This window comes from Siphateles boraxobius, unplaced genomic scaffold (genome assembly GCF_051911475.1).
Source record: "Siphateles boraxobius isolate OS27281-9 unplaced genomic scaffold, OSU_SipBor_1 22, whole genome shotgun sequence".
Taxonomy (NCBI): domain Eukaryota; kingdom Metazoa; phylum Chordata; class Actinopteri; order Cypriniformes; family Leuciscidae; genus Siphateles; species Siphateles boraxobius.
The window spans coordinates 34,824,614-34,850,726 of NW_027508833.1; the positions used below are offsets into that span (position 1 = coordinate 34,824,614).

The following is a 26,113-nucleotide window of genomic DNA, read 5'->3' on the forward strand; positions in this document are numbered from 1 at the left end:
TTAAATAGGGAAAGTCCTCAATATGAACCTGATACTTCAATGTTAAATATAGCTTAACTAATTTGTTTAAATTGTGGCCCGGGTTAACAGACAGGGCTTAGATTAAGCCAGATTTAGGGCTTAGTTTAATTAGGGCATTTAAGTAGCTTTTATAAACGTGCCTTAAAAAAAAAACATTACCGGTGTGGATCTTGAGAGACAAAACAATGGTACTGACATATTTTAAGTATCTACTGTATCAGTGCATGTTGCGTTCAGTTAAAACAGCCTAAACATGCACTGTAGTCTAGGACTAGGCTTCACGCTAGTTTGTGAAACCGGGGGGTTATGTATAAAGTATTAACTATAATTCTGAGCTTTTAAAATGGCCCATATCCCATACTCTCATGCCCCAAACAGAACTAATATGATATAACACAGAGGCAAAATACAGACTCTGGGATGACAGTAGAATGAATAATAACCTTCAGTGACACAACTAATGATAAATGTTCAGTAGGATTGCACATCAAAGCAGAAAATTAAACAACATTGCTCAGAAAACCTTTATTCAGCATAGGTTTAAAAACATAGGCTGCAGAATATTTGAATAGGCTAATACTTTAGGAAGCAGCATGTTCTTTCAACATGGCAGTTTATTAAAATATCTGAGGTGATGAAAAGATACTGAATGTATAAGTCTAATGATCTTACAGAGTGTGACATCAGTGTAGCCTATGCTATGATGACCACATGGACAATGACATCATACTGACAGAAATGTAAGTCTTACCACTTGATATCATCAGTATGTCCAGTGTAGTGTCTTTGTAGTTGCTCATCCACATTATACAGCACGACAACAGAGGCGATGAAGTAAACCGTTTCCCCCGTCGGGAGCAAGTACAGGTTGGATCGACAGTCGCGGCCCCGGTAACCGTAACTGGGTCATAGTTAAAGTCACCATGAAATCAAAATGGATTTTTTTTATGGAATATTTAAGTATTTATTTTAAATGATTTATCTGTGTACATCATTTATTAAATTTCTGTTAAGTTCCCCTCCCTCTTGAGGTGACATCTTTTCTTTGATGGTGTGTTTACTGCATGACAACTTGTCACTCACATGAGATCACAGCAATAGCAAACCACAACCATGCAATCAATTCCTGATGGACAAGATCAAGCCCCGTCCTACATTTTTTCTTGTTTGAGAAGCCATTTTACTCAGTAACGGTAACTTCCGTTTCATGGCAATTTTCAGAGCAAAAACTACTCTAGATGAGCTTAACAATGAACAAACCTCAGCAATGAAGGGCTTTTTCTGTGAAAAGCCTCAGTTCTGTCTAACAAAGTCCTTTTCAGGGAATATACCAAATGCATTATGGGTAAGAATGCAGAAAATATCCTACTCCAACAGGCTCCGCTGAGCCAAAGAGAAACAGGGTATATGATAAGACATAAGACAAAATACAGCATCTTGGAATGAGAATATGGAATTAGTACACCACAGTGAATAATACTTTCTTTTGATGTCCACGTTTAAGAAGCTTTACATTATGCACAGTAATTTTAACATGACTTTGACCTAGAAACCACATTCATCATTTAGCTCATGACATTTTTACAAGCTCATTCTCTGTGCAATAATAAATCAATGGGTAATTCAATCTTACAGCAATGAGCGTTCAATACAAGAATCAATCTAAATGCAACTCCATTTCTATTTCACATGCAGCAATGAAAGGATACACCCAGTCTAGTTTCAGTTTTTTAGGAGGCAAGTCAGCCTTTGCTTCCAGGCAGTATGTGTCCACCAGGTCTTTGGGCATGTACATGGTGATGGGTCGTCCCTTCAAATACATTTTGACATACCCTTCATCTAGAAAAAGCAACACAGATTTTTAGAGCAAGAAAATGCATGGGTCACTGAAGGATCGCTGTAACATCTGTTGTGGTTGATGTCACCAGATTTTGACTGAGATAGAATAATGAAGACATACTACCTTTCAAAAGTTTGGGGCCATTTTTATAAAAAAGCAATTAATACTTTTATTAAGCAAGGATTCATTTTAAAACTTTTTAGCATCAAATCAATGCTGTTCTTTTGAACTTTCTATTCATCAAAAAAATCTGACAAGAAGTATAATGGTTTACACAGAAATATTAAGTAACACAACTGTTTTCAGCATTGATAAGAAATATTTCTTGAGCAGCCAATCAGAATATTAGAATGATTCCTGAAGGATCATGTGACACTGAAGATTGGAGTAATGATGCTGAAAATTTGGCTTTGCCATCACAGGAATAAATTACATCTTAAAATATGCTATTTTAAATTGTAACAATAGTCCACACTATTACTGTTCTTGCTGTATTTTTGGTCGAATAAATGCAGCCTTGGTGAGCATAAGAGACTTCTTTCAAAAACATGAAAAAAATCTTACTGACCCCAAACTTTGAATGGTAGTGTATTTTAAGAGGAGATTAAATGTTAATCCAAGACAAAATAAAAGGATTTTATCCCAAAAGGACGATTAGAAGGAACATATTGTTTAGAATAATATACATTATGTTCTTAAAATAATTAAATACATCAATGAGATTTAATGATTTTATTATGTAAAGTATTTGAGATACAGTCCATTTAAATGTAAAGACAAACAATGTGAAATCAAATGCAGAAGCATGTGAATACAGCAATTTCATGGTTTGGTAAATTAGTATTAGTATTTAGTAGACACAAAATAAAGTCACAGATATGCATGCATGCATGCAAACACGATGGAAAAGGAAATGTACAGTTAATAAAATGCACACTTGAACAAAAGAAATCTATTTAAAAGCAAAAAGACAAAAGTGTGAACATGCAGCCTAACATACATGGATAGAAACAACATGAAACTAACCAAATCAAATTGTGACAATCAAAACAAAAAGAACGAAACAGAACAAAAGAATCATAAAGATCCTTAACACCTGACTAAGACTAATATTACAGCTGTTTTGCTTAGTAACAGATTTGAAAATACTGGCTGGGAGATTTGATTGGACTCCTGTAAGTGGGCATATCTGAGGGCGAGTGGACTGACTGAGAAGTACACTTCCTCAGAGGAAGGGAAAACGGAGGGATCTTTTGGCTCCCGAGCCGGGCCGCTCTGTCAGACACAAACTTGGCCTCTGATGGGTTGTTTGCAGACTGCGAGGGCACAGTTGACGTGGATTTGGGGGGTTCGGTGGATCCGGTCCTTTTTGACGGTCGGTGCAGGTAGATCTGCACGGTTACTAGGTGAAGTGGTCAAATTGGACAGGGCAGGTGCAGGAGAAGGGGGAGAGGTGGGATGAAGTATAATCATGATCAGACATGGTCCAACAGCTTTAGATTCCACAATACTAAGAAACCACACTGCAAAACAATCTTTTTCGCAATCAGCATTTTTGTCTTGTTTTCCATAAACATCATTAAAGCAAGATCAATTAAGCAGATAAATTTAATATAATTTTCAAACAATATATCTTGAAATAAGAAGTTTTTATATCTTACTATACTGGCAAAAAATTTTTTTTATATATATATATATATATGTTTTAAGCAAACATTGAGCAAGATGTAGAGATATTTATGCTTAAAAAAGCCAAATGAGATAAGAAAAATAAACTTTTAAAAACTAAAAAAAAAAAAATTCAAAATATATCTTTCCAAAAAATATATATATTTGCTTTATTTATTTATTTTTCTTACAAATTTTGGTCTGGTTTTTAAATCTATTTACTTTTTTTTTCTGGAAAGCAAGCCAAAAATGCAGATTGCGAAAATGATTTTTGCAGTGCTGATTACAGTGGGTAGGGAAGGCGCATAGGACCTATTAAAACCAAGAATATTGGAAACAAACTGAAAAAACTGAAGGTACATTACTCGAACTTTCCAAGTGATATTTGGTACTTTAATTTACTTGCCTTATGAGTTTTTTTGTGACTATAAAACATTTTACATCAACATCGAAGACTATAGTTTGGGGGAAATAATTTCCACCTAGTGACACCCTGCACATAGATATGCATGTGTCTGACATTTAATTTTAGATTTATGATAAACACCAAACTTCAGTTTCAGAGGGGGAAAAAAATCAGAAGAGCTAGTTGACGCAGGATGATAAATGCCCTTTACGGGACTGAAAGAACAAATATGTGTGTGTGGAGCAAAAAGTGGCATTAAACTATTGGACTAAAAAACATCCAGTGAGCTGCTGTGTGACTGCAGGAAACGGTTGTGTTCCCATGGTGCATGTGGAAAAACAAGTGCACTGAGCAGTGAGCAAAACACCCAGGGGCTGTCAGAGCAGCATCACTCAAGAGTTACCAGTTTGTGTTTTAGCTCCACTGCAATCAACCACAGGTTGGCATCACTCAGAAGGGTGTTACAGAGTGCTTATAATTTTATTGGGAAGGGTGGCATGTCTGGAGGAAGGTGGGAGCTTCTATCACACACGCTTTTGTCTAATCAACCCAGACCTTTACGCAAGACAGCTCTGTGGGAGCCGATTCTGTCATAATATGAAGCCAGAGCTGTCAAAGTCGGCCAGATTACCATACTTTCTAGAATACCAAATTAAACTGTATAAAGGGACATTATATGATTCTTACAGCCGAAATATAAACTTGTCAGAAACCTCGTTAAGACCCCTTAAAATCACAGGTTTGTGGCAAAAATCATTTAAAAATCTAGTTTAAAACACGTCAAGTTCTTAAAAATATACTTTTTATTTTCATGTTGGATTCATATGGTTTAAAAAAAACATAACTCTAAAATAAATATTTTCCTTACACCTTAAATTACTGTACACATCTTAATTGAGTGTACACATTAAACACATTTTTTAAATATTTTTCAGGGTAAAAGTATTTTGTTTACAAATAACATTAATTTTTTATTCATAAATATCATATTTTTTTAAATGCACACATGACATTTTACCTCCTGCACTAACCTTGCCTTGTCATATAAAGCTCAAATTATCTGATATTTTGAGTGATTTATTGACCTTGACACACAGTCATGAGTCAGCATGAGATGTACACTGGTCGTTCATGTGGTATTTATTAAAATATTTTTACAGTATCTGGCACTTCATAAATAATGATTCTCAACTCTACCAGCTGCCATTGCATGTGTAAGCAGAGTTGTAATTGCATTCTTTAATTGTGATTTAAATAACTTCCCTCTGGCTTCGAGAATCATGTGGTATCCACAGAGCTGCTCACACAAGGGGCAGTTGACAAACAGTGCCTACCTTTGCAGTGTGTCACACGTCGCATCCCTTAGTGAACGTACAGAGACAGAGACAAACATGTAAGATGGCGGAAGATGGCTCATGGAAAGGCAGATCCCTGTTCATAAGATCCCAGGTTTCCATGTCTGGGTAATTACTCTACAAGCTCCTCCGGGAAAATCGTTTCATTTGTCAAGCGCTCTATTTAACAAATCTCCACTGGTGTTTGATTAATTTGGTGTACTGTATATTTAACATCTGGAATTGCTGTCTTGATGACTTCAATTAATCACAGTTTTTGGCACAGCTAAATACACCAACTGGGTCAAATATACAGTAAGGAACCAGCAAATTCCGCCTTCAGGCAGAACAGTTAGTTGTATTCTGCCTCATAAGGCTGCGCACACTGGACGCTCTGCTTTTACACTGACACCAAATCAAATTTGCTCTGACATTCCCAAGAACTGCTGCTGAATTCCTTTGTATTCTTTAAAAAAAGTGAAGACTGCACAGTTTCGGACCAAAACTGATGTATAATAGATATACACAATGACTATAAATTGGACCTTGAACATTTCAAGCTTCTTTTATTTGAAAAAGACCCTGTACTCAGAGTTATGTTAATTACTCTCTCAGTGCAGTTTCTATGCTTATATTACAGTAAAAATTTTATAGAAAAAATAATTTATATTATATTTCTAATTTTGTGACCAAATGCATAAAAAATATAAATTTGACAAAATAAAATTTAATAAATATAAAAGCATAAAATATAAGTATACAAACACAAAAATGAGAAACAGTGGAAATATTTTTGGTAAGAGATGATGTTACTGATAAAAGAATAGCAGGTAATTGAACTGTGAAATGAACTGAAAAAGACTGTACAGCACAATATAGACAGTGAGCTTCATGAGCCATGACTGGAGAGCACACAGGCAAAAAAATGTCTTGCATTTCCCACCTACTAAATGAGCTGCATTGCTGATGAACAAAAGAACTTCTGGTTGGTCAGCCATTCATTTAGAGTGCTTGACAAGAGTTCTCAGAGTCTGTACTTTTTGGAAAGTCCAGTCAAAAAGAGAAATGACAGCATAAACATTGCTTTGTTTGTGACTGATCCAGTCCTGGTTCATACTGTATCACATGGGAACATGGCACTGACTCTTACCTGCACTGAAAACAGGCTCCCTCTGTTTGCTGCAGGGGGTGAGAAAGGAAACAAGTCACCCAAATGTGCTTGTCTTTGTGTGTGTGCAATGTTTGATTGTATGAGTCATCTTATTGAGATACCCATATTAGGTAAACATAATTTTTTTAATCACATGCGCACAAAGACCAAATATATAATAATTTCCATACTTTTCTGTGGTTTTCTTCCCACTGGAGTTGCTCCCTGTGGAACCAGTGCGTGTTCGATTGCTTTTGGAGTCCACACCACTGTCTTTCCTGTTGTTGGGGCCGACGTGCTCTGATGAACTTGTTCTCTTCACAGTGCTATGAATGATAGAAGGCAAGATATTAACATCATTTTGACTATTACCTAAGAAAAGGCACAACAAAATACCCACCATTGATAATACTAAAATATTCCTAAAATGAAACATACTAGTGAATGGGAAAATATGGCATTTGCTTTTTTAACACGTCACAACATGTTAGATTTGAAGATACTGCTTGAAATATTTTAATGTTAGCACTTATCTTAGAATTATTGATATATATATATACTCTTCCGTTGAAAAGTTTGGGCCAACATTTATTTGATGAAAAATAAAGGAAATAAATATTGAGAAATATTTTAATAAATTAAAATACCGGTTGAATACAGAGCTGAATTTTCAAAAGCCATTACTACAGTCTTCAGTGTCACATTATCTTTCAGAAATCATTCTAATATGCTGATTTGATTATTACTCTATATGTTTCGAAAGTTTTGAATGTAATAAAAATGGAAGTTGCTGCAGTCGGGGAACTGTGGCCACTTGAAGCCACTTGCATTTTAAAGCGTGCAGACTAAACGCAATAAATGCTGTCATGTCATCTTGCGTTCGGAATCAGATGCTGGTGTTTGGGAACACAAACATGACAGGTTATGAAACATGAAAACATGCCAAATTGTGCGGACATAATTTTTGGCCAGGCTGTAAAGAAATTAAGAACACACGCAAAAACAAGAGAGAATCAACAAAATATTAATAACTGATTGTGTTTTAGCCAATGTATGCTTACTCCTGTGAGCTTTTTGTTTTTCTATGTATTTTTTGCATAGTAAAATAAAACCTGTAGCTGTAGTAATTTTCCCCTTTTTTGCCAAATAATTCTGTCAGATAAATACCCTAACCAAGTTAAGTGTTTTGTTCTTCCCTCGTATTTCAAATATTTACAAATATCAAATATTTTCCTCATATTTTGATGGTTTAATCGAACTTGTAGGGGTCATTAAAAACAAATCCCCAAACCAATTCCCTATATAATACTGTACAACAGAATTGAGTAACAAAACGTTTATGTATTTGCGTTAGCTTGCAATATTTCACCTGTCTCTAAATCTCTTTCATGAAGCCTAATTTTCCTACAATAGCCTATACCTCAAACAGAAACATTTACACAGACAAAAAGGAAATGGCAATGTAGAGATAATACTGGCAACATCCCAGCCGATTATAACAGGCACCTAGGACTGGCCATCCACAAAGAGGCGGAACAAACACATTTAAGAAATGTATTTTATTTGTTTAGTTTTTTTTCTTCTTTTCTGTGACATGTTCATGCCCTGATTTGCGGTCTTTGTGCATTAGAAAGGAGTGAACTGAGCCTGGGTTCCCTTTAAAACTTGTCAACCAAAGAAAAGACCCCATCAGCAGTCCACTGGTTCCCAGGCTCAAGTCTAATCCAGACTGCAGGGCTAAAGTTCATTTGGCCCAGCCATTGGCGGATGGTGTTATCCCATGTTAAATAAGCTGAGGGATCTTCATGCTTTGTGAGGCTTTTTGTCAATAATGGCACTTCAGGCATACAAGCAAGTGGGTATAGAGTTAGTCTATAGACTGCACAGGTCTCTTGCTTCAAGGCATGATGGAAATAGAAGCTTTACAGGCTGCATTGAAAGAGTGCCTGAAGAGAAGCTAAGGAAAAAAAAAACACACACACATGTCCAAGCCAAATAGTGCCCACGTTCACATGTATCAAAGCAAAGCTTATCTCCCAATGCAGTGGTACTTCCTGTGGGATCCCAAAGCAATTTCATAGACTCTGTTTACTAGGGTTTTAAGCTGTTCTTGAAAAATGGTTTAAAAACAGACCCTTAAAGCCTTTTTATTATAAAAATATCAGAAGTCCACAGTACTTTTGAGAAGATTGCGTATCCTTTTGGCAGAAAAACTCTCACCTGTAGGGTGGCCTTAGAAGAAACCTGGGCAGAAGGGACAGACTAGAACATGCAACGGATAGGAAGAAGGGGAGGGGACAGAAAGGTCGCACAGGATGACAAAAACATGTGACAGACAGTTGACACTCACAAACAAAGACAAGCAGGGGTCATCAGCTGGGTTGTGTCTCATAATAACAAACGTCTGTTTATTCATTAATTAGTCTGCATGATGTGTACTTATTAAACAAAGAAACACTTGTGCTGCACAGCTGGAAAGTTCACAAGAGTTTTATTTCATGAATATCACCCTTATTAGGGCCCGAGCACCGATGGTGTGAGGACCCTATTGGAATTTCTCAGTTTTTTGTCATTTAGATTGTTATAGTGACAAGAAAACATAATTGTAGAAGTATTTTTAACCTAGTGAATATCGTTAAATCCGAATTGGCTAATGGATTTTAGAAATACAAATTATCTAATTATTATTCATGGCTTCCTGATGTCATTCTAAAAACAATACACTGAATTAAAACAATGTTATTTGTAATTTCACATTGTGAAATATATTACCGTTCAAAAGTTTGGGGCCAGATTTCTTTTTAAAATAAATTAATACTTTTATTTAGCAAGGAAGCATTACAATAATCAAAAGTGACAGTACAGACATTAATAGTGTTACAAAGGATTTCTATTTCAAATAAATGCTTTTCGTTTGAACTTTCTATTCATTATAGAATCTTGAAAAAAAAAGGATCACAAAGTTTCTCTTTCTGCTAATTTGAACTTGTTCTGTCATCTGAAACCTGGTTGCACTGCATTGCTTCCTACATCACAGATGACTCACTCGAGAACAGGTTTTGCGTTTCTGATAAAGACGTGAGCTGACCTTTATAAGACAAGACCATGTACTGATATCTTTGTATTTGCATGCACTTGATGAATGGCTATTATAATATTGAAAGCTGATCCAGCACCTTACGGCAAAACAATGCAGACAAAATCATCTCCACTATAGAGTGAAAAGACTGTGAATGATTTTAACAATCTTATCTTTATTTCTACATTAAAAAGGAGATTAAGCCTACAGTCATTTATGGTTTAACCAGGCAAAGATAACACAGATATTTGTTGTCTGACCAATGATGAATTGACTAGTTGAATTGATCTGATACATACAGACAGACATACAGAGGGATCTGACAAATGCCACATTTAAAATATCTATGGACGCACCAATATGAAAATTTTGGCCGCTACAGATAACCGATAATTCTTTATATGTGAAAGCCGATAACCGATATATTGAATTATAATTTACAAGTATATATTCCCAAGCACACAATTATGATGTTCTCATTATAATTTTCTGTAGCCTACAGTATATGACAGACTTGCACATGCACATGTTGCACTTAACTATATTTCTTTTTTTGAAGTGATTCCAATCATATTTCAAGCAATTCAAAACCATTGTGGTGAACAGTGCACACCTGAAGAGTCTCAGCTGAAGGAAATAATAAATTATTTATTGACTTATCGGCCAAATTTTCTTATCGGACCGATAACAATAACATAAAATGGACATTTATCAGCCGATACCGATATGCTGGCCGATATGCGTTTTATCCCTAAGAATATGAACTGATTTTAAAACACAAGGCATCATAAACTTGCTGACTTTCTATAATAGTTACAGAGAAAAGCTAGGCATCATACACTAAACAACTGAGCGTCACACACTACCAGATTTTCAAGTCGTTCCGAACACAACAAACTCACGCAGAAACATGCGCCTTGCTTCAAGGAGACTTGTGACAATTGAAAACAATGTTCTAAAATTGGCTCAAAATATCAAACAAAAAAGTCTGAAGCTAAAAAAAAGAGTTTGTGCCCATCATAAGCGATTTTCTGTGGAATCTGTCAACTCTGATCAGCACAGGTCAAAGTAAATCTGGCTTAACCTCACCTACTCACAAGGTGCATGAAATACTGTAAATCACCTGAACAACAATGAAGAGGGAACCAGCAGCACTTGAGCTGCCTCTAACTTTCATCTACACTGCAACTTTGGACAAAAATCTGGACAAAATATATTCCGGCCTTTAGTCTCTTACCTTTTGGTTGCTGGTGAGTTGTTGTCCTTCTTGGAGCTGGAGGGTGATGGCAGTGTGCCGCCCTTCTTCGACAGGCCAGTACCATTATTGACCGTGGGTCTCAGGGGCAGGGCTGCAATCATTGCTCTAGCTGAAAGAAGGAACGACGCATGGACAGAATTACACATAGCACTGCAGTCAGATGTTCATTGTCTGTTGTGGCTGTTCTTTTTGTTAACTAGCTCCAGTTTATGTCAAGCTTTTAATAGCTAACTTTACATTCTAAAACGCCCAATTAAAATGCTTAACAAGGACACGTTTTTTTTTCTGTGTCCTGTGTGAGAAGTATTTCCTATTGAAACATGTTTGGGTGGGACATATATTTACATATATAAAAATATATATATATATACATATTTGTTTTGAATGACCAACATCATAATCATGAACAATCATTTGATACTTTCTAGTTACTTGAATATGGTATTAGGGAAGGGACATTCTCATTCTAGAGAGCATCTGATTGGACAAAAATCTGTGTAGTGCAGGATGAGTCATCAAAATCCTTGCTCTGTTGTCCCAAAAGAGATATACAATGTACAGTATTTAAAATTAATTTTGAGTGAAAAAAGTGAATTTTGAGTATATTATCATATATATAGGTATTTATAGAGTTTTCATTTTAATTGAGCTTTAAAATTAATTATGTTTTTTTTATATACACTACCATTTGAATGTTTGGGGTCAGTGAGATTTTTTTAAAATATGTTTTTGAGTATGATGATTTGGTACAAAAACAAACAAATTCTTTCTTATTATCAATGTTGAAAAAAGTCTGTGCTGCTTAAAGGTCTCATATTGTACACCTTTCTGATGTTTTATTTTAGGTTTTAATGTCATTCCACGAGTTCACACTTACAATTAAGTCGGATAGATTAAATTGGTAAACGTATTTGACGTGCTGTCCAGGTAGAGGGCGCTGATCTTGGTAATTGGCCGAATGCAGAGTGTGACTGTGATAATATACGGTTTGCCTTCGTGCTGATTGGGTAGATATGTTGATCACTGATTGTAGACAGCTGATGATACTAGAGAATTTGTTGATTACTGATTGTAGACAGCTGGTGATACTAGAGAATTTGTTGATCACTGATTGTAGACAGCTGATGATACTAGAGTGGCTTATTTTGACGTGTTCCTCCCGAACTACGTTAATAAAACATAATTAAGAATATATTTATTATCGGTACAAGTCCCAAAAGCCATCCCAATATACTTTGACAGCTCCTTTCTCAGGAGCTCTGCTTAGAACAGGTCGATTTTGGCCTGTCTAATTAATATTCATGAGCCTCTCTTCAGATTAGCCTGTTGTTTTCTGAGTGACGCACGGCCAGGCCAACCACAGGTAATTAGGGTCATGTATACAGTAGCCTGCTGTGGCTTGGTGATGCTCACAAGTAAGGTAAATAAAACACCTGTAATGATGGACATTGCTGAGGGAAATGTTATCCGGCCCTCATATGTTCGAGCTGGACTCAGACCCCGAATCGGCGACGACAGGAGACAAACAACCACCTCCTAACTTTCAGCGTTATTGTAAGATTATTATAATTACCATTACATCAATGCTGCACGCAAATTTAACGTTAACGCTAATTTAAACTGTCTTTGAAAAAAACTCAGGCTTGTTTTGTCAAATTCCAAAATATGTATGTTAATAGCTAGTTATACATTGATTTTGAAACACTTCAGTTCAGGAAATTTCAGTTTTGACAATATGGGACCTTTAATATTTTTGTAGAAACTTTTTTTTTTTTTTTTCAGGATTCTTTGATGAATAGAAAGTTCAAAAGAACACCATTTATTTAAAATAGACATCTTTTGTAACATTATAAATGTGTTTACTGACACTTTTGATCAATTTAATGCATAACCTGAATAAACGTTAATTAACCATTCATTTCTTTACAAAGAAAAATCTTACTGACTCGAAACTTATGGATGGTAGTGTATTTATGAAATAATTAATGGACCTCGCAGTAAACATTTCCAGATGTTAAATTCCAACAATTTAGGAAGAACCAGAATAGAACAAGAAATCCAGAGTAGGTTTTTTCTTGCTTCCTCGTACTGTCCTGCAAGAGGTTGAGCCATGAATGGACCCGATTAAAATGCAGTGGTGGTTCACAAAAGTCTTACTTACTTAATAGTGCATCCACACCTGCAGTCTAACTGCTGACGGCATAGATTTTAGAGAGCCTTTATTTACTTGATCCTATGAGTCTGCATTATTAAATATTCATCACAGCAGAGCTGCTTGAATGTGTGATGAATGTGTAGGCAGCGACACAGAGATAGTTGAAAAAATAAAAGAATGAGGCAAAAGTGCAAGTGAGAAATAGAGGAGAATTTTTTTGTTTCAAAGACATCAGCCTGCATGGTGCATGAAGGATTTTGCAGAAGCAAAGCATGACTCATCTTGCACACACTTCAAACAGGCAGAGAAACGGATAAACTGAACATGAGCTTGGCAAAGGACAACTAAACTAAGCGTTTCTTTAACGGTTTAATGGAGAAGTCTTGGACCCCAGGTTGGCATTTGGTAGCACAAACACAGTCTGGCTAATTAGTGTCTGACACCAAAGCAGAAGTGTGTTTCAAACCTTTGAGGCGGTAAAGACATGTGACTCTAAGCATACAGTTTATCCTCCAGTTCAAAGGATTATATGGATGTAGGGAAGCTTTGTTAAACAATCACCAACAAATATATACTCAACGCAACAAGCCACTTTCCATGTCTGTTAGACCAAAATTGGGCTCATTCTAGGATATTTTTTTTGTTGTTGAGATATTATACTATGGATGTGGTAGATTGTCAATCGAGTATTAAATGTAATCAGGAATGGAGTGTTTGTTATGTCATTCCAAACCTGTGTGACTTCTGCGGAACGAATGTTGGAAACCAAACAGTATTGGTTCCTATTGACTGTTTGATTGTATTCTTTGTCTATAAATGGAAGTCAATGGAAACAAAAAACAACATTCTTACCAAAATACCAACATTCTTCAAAATATCTTCTTTTACGTTCCACAGATGAAAGGAAGTCATTCAAGTTTGGAACGACATGAGGGCGAGTAAATCAGTGCAATATTTTCATTTTGAGTGGACTATCCCTTTAGTTGAAATTTAGTGAATGCTGTCTTTAAAAAAAGACTAATCAAATATTATAACCCATAACACAAATATGAGTATGTTAATTTAGTATATAGTAAGTATTTTAATTGCTTTACTATAATAAATTGATATAAATTGATAAATGAAGCATCTCTGAATTAAAGCCAGTAGATTAAGATTTAACCTAACAGGATTCCTGTTACATAACTCATGATTTATGCAGGTGAGAAACTCAGGAGAGTCACTTAAATACCTGCATTGTATAATATTATGTAAATAAACATCAGATTGAAAATTACCATATCTGCTTTGCATATCAATAAACACTCAGTAAATCAACATGCCTTAATTACAAACAAATACCAAAATGAATGTGATTAAGATTTCAAATAAAAGATTATGGACTATCAATATCAGCCAAAATGGCTATATCAATGCATCCTTCAGTGAAATAAAACTAATATAAAACACAGTCCTCAGTGTTCATGCATTTTGAAGCATGGTGAAGAACACTTCCAGTGTCGTAACTGAAACACGAGCCCCACTCCCTACCTGGCTTCCCAACACTCCTGTCAGAGGAGGGAGAGTCTCTCCTCACTGCTGCTTCTAAACACGTTCACAGTATGAGAGAACAGTTGAAGGCAGGGAACAGGAGAATAGGAATGTAGAGAAGATAAACGAAGAGCGACATGAGAGAAAACTGCAGCCGGAGCATGGATGGGATGGAGATGAAAACAAGAAATGGCAACACAGGTGGTTCTATAGAGAACTGTTTTCCAGTGAGGCTTATAGCAAACACTAAACACTTTCTAGCAAATCAGGTGAGATAAAATGCAAAGCTGAATTAAACAAACAGCACAGTCTGGAAACTCTAGGACTTTCCACCAGATTAGGTGGCAAAGGGTCCAGTCTTATGAGGTACCTTTGGTTGGTCCTTTCCTGCTGAGCATGGCCTGCTGCTCCTCTGAGATGTTCAGTCTCCTCACCACGTCAGCCAGTGCCGACTTGAGCAGCTGAATCTCATCCTCCTGCATCTGAACCCGCTGTTCCAGAGAGGCGATCCGGTCCGTCACCTCCATACTGCTCGCTGCCAAGGCACTGTCATCTATAACACATACAAAAAAAACTTGAACATTTGGAAAAGCAATGCTATAAATAAATTAAAAAATGATGTGCACGGATATCATTTATGATTAAATAATATTGGTCAATTTTGATTTCATGGTGACTTTAAAAATGAAGGTATGTTGCTTTGAGGGACCACGGGATCATAATGAATATTAATATTAATAAATTAATAATGGTTAATAAAACATAATGGTAACACTTTACAACAAGGTTTCATTAGTTAACTACTTTAGTTAACATGACCTAAGAATGAACAGTACTTCTACAGCATTTATTAATCTTAGTTAATGCTAATTTCAACATGCACTAATACATTATTCAAATCAAAGTTGTATTTGTTAATATTATTTAATGCACTGTGAACTAACATGAACAAACAAATAAACAACAGTATTTTTATTAACTAGCATTAACAAATATTAAAAAATACTGTAACAAATGTTTAACTCATTGGTTCGTTCTTTAATAGATTAACTAATGATAACAAATGAGACCTTGTTGTAGTGTTACCATATTAATAGAACAATACATGTTCTGTGCAACATAAAAAGGTTCACGAACGGCATAAGGCTAAACCTGAATGTCAAAGAAAAGCTACAAATGTCAACCAAAGCAGACATCACACATCCCAAATTATTAATAATCAAGTCCATTCCAGTTTATTTCTACCATTGGTGACCATCAAATTTTAAGCCAAAAGCCTATGCTTTTGAGAGAGTCAGTGAAGGCTTAACATCTTCATCACATATAAACATTCTGACTGATGTTTTTGTAGCACCCTTCTCTAGCGGCTGTTGACCCTGAAGACATACTCAGTTACTAACGTAACCTCAGTTATGGGCGGGGCTATCCCTCCATATATTAAGCGTGCATTCTGCCATAGAGAATCAGATTAATTCGACTGAAACGACAAACGCCAACACGTGCAGCATGAAAGCACGGCTGGTGACGCAGTACTCCTTTCCGTTATCTCACGGAGCCGACATTATGTTGGTAACCAATTAAGTTCCATTTCAATGCGGTTCACTTGTACTCACACACACACACACACACACACACACACACACACACACACACACACACACACACACACACACACACACACACACACACACACACACACACACACACACACACACACACACACACACACACACACACAAAAACACAATAGCAGATAACTGTTTGCTAGCTGATTAGACAGTTTTATAAAATCAGTGGTATGAAACATTAATGAAAACTAGTGCTTTCAACCCTTCCCTGAGAATAACATCTTCATTAATTATACACAGAGAGGAAGCAGCTGGTAATTAAAGCAATAAAAATAGTTATAAAACGGAACTGTGTTGTTTTTTTATTTATTTAAAAGGAAATGGTGCTTTATTTTTTTAAATCTACATCTTTACATCGGTTGGAATCTTATTCATTGCACATTATTTTTAATGTCGTTATAGGTCAGAATGGTACTATGAAATATGTGGGTAACAGTGTATTATTAAATTAATAAATGCTTACATTTTTTTTCTTGTTTCCTTAATACCTTATGCATTAAATAATGTTAACAAATTGAACCTTGTTGTAAAGTGTTACCAGCATTTGATTAATAACAATTTACGCTTAAAAGTCTTGGCTTTGAATTAACATTTAGTAATAGCGTTTAAAGTATGAATTCATAGCGAGTGTGACCTGAATTATAAAAATGCTAACTATGAGTCATATTAGCCTCAGTAATTGGCAGATGGGAAGCTTCAGGCAAAATAAAAAAAATGGATAGTTTTGAAATTGAAATTTAGATAAGTACCTTCCACTGCAAACATTAAATCACTCAATGTTTCCTTGCCCCAGCTGAGCTGTATAATTATACACTAACACACATACACACACATCAGCTCAGTGCATTTAATGGCCTCCAGCCATTTCACTTAAAATTCAGTTGCTCGCCCTGCAAAAATGATCATAGTCATTAATGTTCAGCGGTGATTAATCACCTCCTGAAGATAAGCCTCTTTATGCAACACTATTTCACCCAGTCAGGATATTCAGATAACCCTTAGATTTATACTTACCTGCACAAATCTGCACACCTTACCCCTGTGTATTGGGAAAACTATCTCAATTTCCCAACATTCAAAAGTTTTCTGTTGCTGGACCGTTGAGAGCTTTGTAAATCACTGTACTACACTGTAGCTTTTTATGAGTGCATTATGAACAAAGGAACATACAATGTGAATCCGTTAACTACTACACACACACACACATGCATCAACCGCAAGACAGAACCTAATAAAAAATGACTACTAATAATTAGAGCCGCAAATCATGCTGTTTGCATAGAAATTGTCTCTTTGATGGATGAAATTAATCACTGATTGAAGCCTTCCCATGGCTTCGTCTTTTCAAAAGCTCCATGGGGAGTTATTCTGTCTTTTCTCCAAGCACAAACCCAGTTTGCAATTGTTCTGAAGCCACTGGTGGCATAATGCTAATAACCAGCACAATAAATGACTGTCACATCTGCTCAAAGCCTAAAAGAGCTTCCCGTTCATTTGACAAATGCACAAAATTGCACAAAACTGCACTCTACAAAATCGCACCTCTACGGTCAGTGATAGAGCATGTAAACACACACTTAAACACAAATTTAATTATATTGCTTGTAAACACTAATGCTCTCCAGTGAACTTCTCAGCTACGCATGACTGCAGGTGAGCATCAGGAAGCGTGCGCTTAGACCACATTAAAAAGCATTAGCGGGAATATATCAGTGCAGCATGAACGGACACAAATTGCAATTCTTGTTGCTGTTCTTTCCGTAAAAACAGCAGGATTGGCAGGCGTCCGTATCTCCTAATGTGTTTCAGAAATCAAATTAACTGCTAAGATTGTGGATGCACTTCCCTTGCCATTGTCTCTCTATCTCGGTCTTTCTCCCACTTCCTCTGAATTCAATCTTGTTTTGTTTCATTGTGATTGGATTGGACAACGGCCCATTTCTAGCTTCATGTCCACTGGAAATGAATGTGTTCGTTACATAGCGCATCACTATCCTAGCTAGATCTCCTCCAAACTTCTGTTAGTCAAACTCCCGAGTCCGACACTGAACAGCTCATCTTGAACTATTATCTGGTGATTATAGAAGAACCCACAAAAAAACTAAAAAGTAAGAAAATAAGAGTTTATGGACTGAAAATGTTGACATATGCCGAGAAAAAAAGCAAATTCCAGTAGGATTATTTTTTGTCAGATCTTTTGAAGTGCCCCTTTTCGAATATTACCTCTCATGCGGTGTGTAATATAGCTGTTAGTGACTGTAAAAGGTCTGCAAAGTTTTAAAGATCAAAGCGCACAACAAATAAAGTTATTGTCTCCTAAAAGAAAAACGAGTCGTCAGTAATTCCAGTCTCACTTCCTATTACACACCTACGTCAATGTAACACATTTGCATAATGCCAGGCTATGGTCTTCATTGGCTGCCCGCGAACAATGTTTACTTTGACCCGCCCTCAAGTACTGAAGTTGTAGCTGAGGCCTGGAGGAGTTTGGTTTGTGTTGTCGACTGTTGTCAGTGCTGCAAATCTACTTTGCATGCACTTCAAAAGGATAAGTACTCCATCGGTCGTATCACTATCAAGCACTGAGTGTCAAGTACCATTAGCTGCGGTAGTCAGTGGTACCGGTGTTACATTACTTGGCCACCGCGACACCACCCCCACTGTCGTTTTGCTTTTTTATAGAAATAAAATCCATTTAGTTCAGTTGGACAACGGATGCCATAATTATAAACTGAAAGCGTCTCTTCTGCGTCGCAGCACAGTGCAGCAGGAGTTAGATTCTTATCACGTGAAGACAATTAGAAGAGATCACTAACAGGACAATGGCGTAGGATTTGGTGCGCAACAGATCCTGACAAATGTCGTATCTTGTAAAATGTAGTACCGCCGCTTCCTATACACAGAGTACGCGTGATTGCAAATTCGAAAGTGATTTCAATACCCTGCATTTATAGCGGCTCACTGATGCCCGCAAATTATAGGCCTCTACACAGAGTATGCATGACCGCAAATTCAAAAGCAAAGGTGAAAAACAATCATGCATTCAAAATACTCAGAAATGGGAATAGGCATTTAGTTTCCAACGTCCTGTAAACAGGGGAAAAGAGGGATTTAGAGAGACTAAATCTTTGAACAAAGCATTTTCAGATTCTTTCAGAAATTAGGTGATGAGCAGTGTAAATTATTAGAAAATTAAAGTGGCTTTTGACCTTGGATGCATCTATATCAATAGTAGGAGACCTCTAAAACAAAATGAGTAACCTTTAAAATGGCATTGTAGGGGCATTTTAATTAATCAGAGGATCTCACAAAATTAGTATGATTGATTTGTTTCATTCGGAAAATATTAGAGATGGAAAAAGATTGGCATAGTCTTCAGAAACTTTATTTGGGCTTAAATGTGTTAACATCACCATAATATTGTGTAGTCAGAGATGGTCTATTGGATTTTACAGTCAGATCTGTCACTAGGATAGGCTCAATCCTATTTCACTTCAGACAGTTTGGTGCAATTGAAGTCAAATGCAATACCTGTATCTTTTATTTTCTATCGTCCTAAGAAAGAGAGACAGAAATGATCTTATACAGAGAGACATTGCCGAAAATGTATTGTGCTCTTACTGCACACAAAATGAGATGGAAACTGAAGTGCAATTTGTGACCTACTGCCCTGACTAGGCACAGACATTCCTTCAGTCTTTTAAAAGCACTGCAATGAATTGAAATGTAAATTGAATCCACACTGCTAGGAGACAGTCCAGGAAGCTGCAAGATATATAAATCTGCTATAAAGTAACAACCAGTGGACAAACTTTACTGGTGAATACATATCATAAATACATATCAGGTTTATTAGAAAACTAAATGTAAACAGTTTAGAAATTGGAAAAACTGAAATTTAACTAAAATTGATTGACATTGCTCCAAAACTAACTAAAATTAAGTTAAAATATATATAGTGCTGTAATATATATATATATATATATATATATATATATAAATATATATATATATATATATTATATATATTATGTTTAGTTTCAGTTTTGCTGCAACACACACACAAAAAAAGTTAAACCTTTAAAGTTTGCCAGCTTTAAAGTTTATTTCAGCATTTCTTTGCCAGAAATAAAACCTAAAAGAATGAAACAGCTGTATTAAATAATTATTAAACAATTAACTTCTAAATACATTTCTAAACATGTTTAAATTAATGTAAGATAACAAAACTTAAAAAAAAAAATAGAATTACAAAGTGAGAAATTACATTTAAAAACTATAACTGTCACAATCTGACATTCAAAAAATAATGCCAATAAAGCTTTTTTGAGTCTGTGAATAATATAGCATTTAAAACTACACATAAAAGGCAGGGTAGAAAGTGTTTGTGGATTATCAAAGCAAAGCGGACTCCCTTTAATGTCTCCCTCAAAGCGCTTTGGCTGATTAATAATGCATATCTCTGGTCTCTCTCTGAGTCTGAACCTACTAGCTGACTCCCTCAGACCCTCTATCTGCCCATAAATGAGTCTCAACAGAAGCAGGGAGCAATGATTTGTAAGAATTATCGTTACGCTGACAGTGAATGTGATCATGTTTCTTCACATTGTGGAGGCTTGTCTAACCATAAAACAAAGGTAAATCTCTAATACAGTGCATGTTACATTATTTCAAGGTGCGGTCACATTAACAATTGCTCTGCAAATTTTCAAGGGCAAAATCCCATCTTTTTAATAGGAATCCATCCAATCTGGAATTTCACATTAGGGTGAAAGATTTCCCCTGACTGATTGCGCAACAGGTTTAAGTTGACCAACAGAAAGCTGATTGGTTTGTCTGACTTCTGTGTCAGCGGTGCTTCATACATCACTACACTATTGACAATAGACAATGGACCTTTTTTGCTTGCGAATTTGGCCACACCTTAACACACTCCAGAAAAAAAAAAAAACAACATTTTTAGCATTCAAAATGAGGCTATTTTCAAGTCACCAAATTTTTAGGCCACTTCATACATTGCTACAAGGACTTATGTGCTCTGTTCCAAAGCCTAGTGAGCTTATTTATGATATTTTAACCAAATTCTAATCCCAGAATGCATTGCGACAAGCTCATTGAGAAATAAGTACAAGATAGCGAACAAAGCATGTTAATGTGGATTATAAACTTATTTCATTCAATACTGAAAAGTATTGATTGTATAGATTAAAATTAGCTCACTGTACTTAGTCAAATAAAGTAAAGCATTTATTTGTATGCTTATTAAGAATATTGTGCAGTTATCTTAGCAACATGTACAGCAAACTTAAAGCTGCTTATGTAAGCAATAATCCCATTTGGCAAAATACTTTTCCTTTTTCAAAATATACGGTGTAAACGTTGAAATACGTTGTATTTCAAATAGAAAATATATTTCATTTAAACCAAAATATATTACAAAACATATGTCAAGGGGCAAAAAAAATAAAACATTTCCAATCTTAAAATACCCTTCGGATAAATGCAAAATGTATTTAAAAAAAATGTGTACAAAAGAATTATAGATAAAAAAAATTGTGATAAATAAGTAAATTAAACTTGTTGAGTTGAAAATATTTATGTACAAATACTATATATTGTGGCTATTTATGTCTTTATATATATATATATATATATGCATACAAAGTTATGTTTTGTCTTATGGGGCACCTCAATAGGTTTTGTAACAGCCTTTGTGTAAACAAAATGCATCTGGTCTCAGTGAGTATCAAAGTGAATCCTCTCAGAGCTTTTCACAAACAATTCTCATCAACGAATTGGCCTTTGAGATTTGCCTCTTACATAAAGAGTTCATGCTGAGAGACACAGGGAGAGTCTATGAGAAAAGTGAGTAAAAGGTTTATGCGTGCTTTAAGAGATTACAACCGCCTGCTTTCCCCAACCTCTTTGTTTTTGCAACCTTAGGTCACAGATCCACGGTCAGTTCATTGAGGACCCTTCTGGAACTCTGGTAATAGTAAAACAGTGTGTTGTCTCGAGGTGTCAGTGATTCAGAGATGATGACTGGACTGTTATATAACCCAGCACAGTCACAAACGAAGCGAGAGCGTTTGTTGCCAAGCTATTTCCCAGATTACAGGTACATAATGAGGAAAAAAGATGGCCTTTAGTAAATAAATAGGCCTTTGAGATAAAAATAGACACATGAGATCATCCCAGAGACCTCACTTGTGACCTCCGGCATGGAAAGAATAGGAGAGAGCAGTGAAGAGGTGATGAGCAGAGACAAATTGTCCCCATGAGAGAGCCAGAGTTTCGATCCATCTGACATCAGCAAAATCTTGCTTCAGGTCAAGCTGTAGTCAACCGATTAAAGCCGACAGCTTCTCCATTCTGTTTTCAAATCCCTCGTTAGGTTTTAATTGTGCTGCTATATGGTTATGATATTTTGAGTTGTTTTAGTCTGATGCTATGCAGTTGCTAGAGACCTTAGCATGTTGCAAAGCTGTTGCTGGAGGGGGAGGGGATATCAGACTGAGGCCCTGTCCACACGGAGACGCGTTTAGCTGTATACATAAAAAAAATTATCATATCGGCGTTTTGTCCAGATGGATCCGGCGTTTTGGGAGACTGAAACCGCTATTTTTTTAAACCGGGTCCCAGAGTGGATAAATCTGAAAACGACACCCTTGCGCTTTCGTGTGTACGGCCAATCCGTTTATTTTGGGAAATGATGATGTCATCACCCCACGTGTCGACTAAACAGACACGCTAAATCAGTAGCCTAACATCAACAACAACTGCCGACTACATGCTTGTGTTCAAGCTTCAGAAGCTACTGAGCCTCTTTTATTTCTTTATTTATTATTTAGGCCTACTTTGGGACACAACTTAAGTGTTATTTAGCATGTTGCTATGCGGTTGGTAGGGCATTCTGGTTGGTCCCTGCATTCAAAAACTGCAAGATGCAGCACAGCAAAACACACTGATTTTTTAAAAATCAAACTCCTTTTAACTTGACACAACATCTTAAAAAGGAGTCACTCATAACGTAAGATGCTAAAAAAAACGGAGAATCGTCACAGTGGTCAAAGACTTTAGTGCATATTTAAAGTCAACATAAAAATTAAGATACACATCTCTTTTCTAAATGCATGTTATTGGTCTGATTGTAAATAATTAAAGCATATGTTTGACCGGTCAATGTCATAATTCAATCTTCCGCTTAAACGGCCGTCTTCTCTTCTCTCGGGTGACGTGTGCCAGACTTCTCCAATCATTTAGTCTGCTTAAACTCCGCCCCTTTCTTACAACCATGCTCGCATTCAGATCTGCATCCATCCAATCAACAATCGATAGACAGAACCAAGTCCCGCCCTACATTTTTTTTCAACCTGTTTCACTTGGATGCACATGACAACACGGAAGAAAAGGTCTGTTGCTACTTCCATCACATTGTGTATTTTAAACAGAAAAACAATTTGAAAAACAGTGCAGAAACACTCAAAAACATGTCCAGTGTGAATGGCCCCTTAGCAAGCACCACTCATGAGAGTATGTTGGGAATTATAAAAAGAGAACAAAGAGTGGATGGCTTGCCAAATGGCTTGATGGGAATAGAGTAGGTCTTTCTCTATCTTTCTCCCTCTCTTTCATGCACTGCTTACTAAAAAAGCCTACAGAAGCTGTTAGCATGCTGCCGGAACCTTGCCAGCGTGTGTAAGACAGGCGGCAGAAGCTATGTGTGTTTACGTGTGTGTTCATTAATCACACCAGCCTCCATCCCCACAGAGAGACTCCAGACAGGACCGAGTCAGTGACAAGTGATGCGGAGGTGCCCAGTGTTGTTCCCAGTTAATCTCCTTCAGGGAGCCTGGGAAGCAGAGAAGACAACTTTGTGTGAACCGCCGAGGCAGGGTATTTTCCACCCCCTGATACCACTGGCTCGAAACCAAAGAGGGGGGTCTCTTTTCTAGAGACGGCGACGCTCGAGCCACAAGCCTCACTGTTGGGATGCAGGAAGTGGTTGGGCTAAGTGAGGATTAAAGGGATACTGAGCCGATCCTGATCAGTGGTTATCCCTGTGCCCCGGGAGAAAGTGCACAGGCTTAACACGCTCTGATGTACGGGTGCATAAGACTACTGAAAACAGAGCTTGTGTGTTGTTTTGGGATCAAACCAGCTAAATGTTGGCGTCCTACAAATGAGTTGCTGGACAGAGATGAGATGTGGTTTAGCAGATTAATGTGAACATGGCCAAATATCAGCTGATAAATAATATTGGCCTGGGCTGTTTTCCCTAAAAGCATCGTGCCACCAATATGCTCTACGATCCTCTTTATAGCTCACGAGTCACGATGCTTTTGAAAGAATTATAACAAGACATTTGATCAGAAATAAAGTAAAAATAGTTAAAAAAAAACAAATTAGTTTTACGGTAAAAATACGGTAAAAATTAAATGAAAATTTGGAATGAAATAATGATATTTTGATTGTAGGTTGAATTAATACTTTAAGGACACAAATTATCATAAAAAATGTCTTTTATACTATAATATCATTTTATCTTTTATTTAAACATTGTAAGATAAGATCAAGCATGGCAAACATAATTCATCCAGGCCTTGCTGCCAATAGCTACGTTTCATCCCCCTGTTTTTATGCAAATTTTGGGATACTTCAGGGAGTCAAAATCTGGTTAAAGCTTAATTAAACGTAATTTGTATATAATCTTTTATTGGAAAATTAAACAACATTTTCAAACTTTGATAATTGCCTTAATCTTTTAAACAACTGAAAAGATAGTGATCAAACTACACTTTATAAAAATCACCTGTCGAGTTTATAATATATTACATCCACATATGAGTCAGATTGGATGACTAGAGGGACTTATCTCAAGATTACTCATTTAACAGTTCATCGATTGCCAAAATTATGAAAAGAGATGAGTCAAGAATTGAAAATTATTTAAAATATTCAAACCAGAATCAGAATGCATAGTTTGTGCATGAAAAATGTCGATTTTTTTCAATTTGATTGGCGTTTATTCTTTTTAGTATGCAGTGTGAAGTTTTTCACTCAGTTCTCTGATCATTCAGATTCAATTTCAGCAAATGAAGAACAAATTCATACTAGCGCGCGTTATGTATATGGTACATTATCGTCTCTGACATCCTGAGCAGCTTCAACATGCTCTCTGTCATTTATTCCTTCATGTCGTTAATACTACCGTACCGTTTTCATTCCTTTTCATTCCTGATGAAAAGATTAGTTATTATTGCTACTACTATTATTATTCTTACTTTTATTTTATTTTTATAAGACTATATTATCATATCTTCCTCATCTTCCAGTTAATACCAATTTATTTCTCTTCTATTATTATTTAGTTATTTTTTATGTTGTATCTGTAAGATGTTCCTCTGTTAAGTTATTTCCACTCACACACCCAGTAATGCACGAACACACACACACACACACACACACACACACACACACACACACACACACACACACACACACACACACACACACACACACACACACACACACACACACACACACACACACACACACACACACACACACGTGTAGATGTATATGTAGCCTTGATGTTTTTTGTTGTATCAGTCACCTGTAAGTATTGGATTGCATAATTTAAAAAAATAAATACATAAATAAAAATACTACCGTACCGTGTTTTGTGCATGTTTGTTTTGACAGACATCAATGTCTGTGCATGTTGTTATAAATGATGTGGATTTGAAAACAGATGGATCGGTAATAATTTTTTATTTTCTTAGCCATCAAGTATTCATTGAAGTGATTGCTGCCGATGAGAGTGTTATGTCGATGTTTTAGTTTTAATATTCCAACCAACAGTTGAACGTTTTTGACAGATCTGATAACGTGTGTAAGAGGTGATTTATGGGTAATTATAAAACATGCTGGAAACGTTCAAAATGTTCATTTTACTGAAAGAAGTTTATTTTGTGGCTTAAATTAATTACTTGTTACTCAGAGATGGACATGTTTGGCTTGTCAAAAATGTTACATTCGGTT

At 36.1% G+C, this 26,113-nt stretch overlaps 1 protein-coding gene across 19 annotated transcripts in view; it reads right to left on the minus strand.

Annotated features, from left to right (window-relative positions):
- Window positions 1–26,113, minus strand: part of eml1 (EMAP like 1) — a 50,991-nt gene that overhangs the window by 8,611 nt on the left and 16,267 nt on the right. For 6 of the 19 annotated variants that reach the window (XM_077239869.1, XM_077239880.1, XM_077239882.1 and 3 more), the window contains exons 2-8: window positions 14,812–14,994; window positions 10,736–10,865; window positions 6,611–6,745; window positions 6,420–6,448; window positions 5,270–5,296; window positions 1,731–1,860; window positions 773–922 (exon numbers count right to left, since the gene is read on the minus strand). In XM_077239869.1, the coding sequence (XP_077095984.1) occupies window positions 773–922; window positions 1,731–1,860; window positions 5,270–5,296; window positions 6,420–6,448; window positions 6,611–6,745; window positions 10,736–10,865; window positions 14,812–14,994 (784 nt within the window). Of the gene's footprint in view, window positions 1–772; window positions 923–1,730; window positions 1,861–5,269; window positions 5,297–6,419; window positions 6,449–6,610; window positions 6,746–10,735; window positions 10,866–14,441; window positions 14,496–14,811; window positions 14,995–26,113 lie in introns of all 19 variants that reach the window. The other 13 variants (XM_077239871.1, XM_077239870.1, XM_077239884.1 and 10 more) reach the window with 3 other exon arrangements.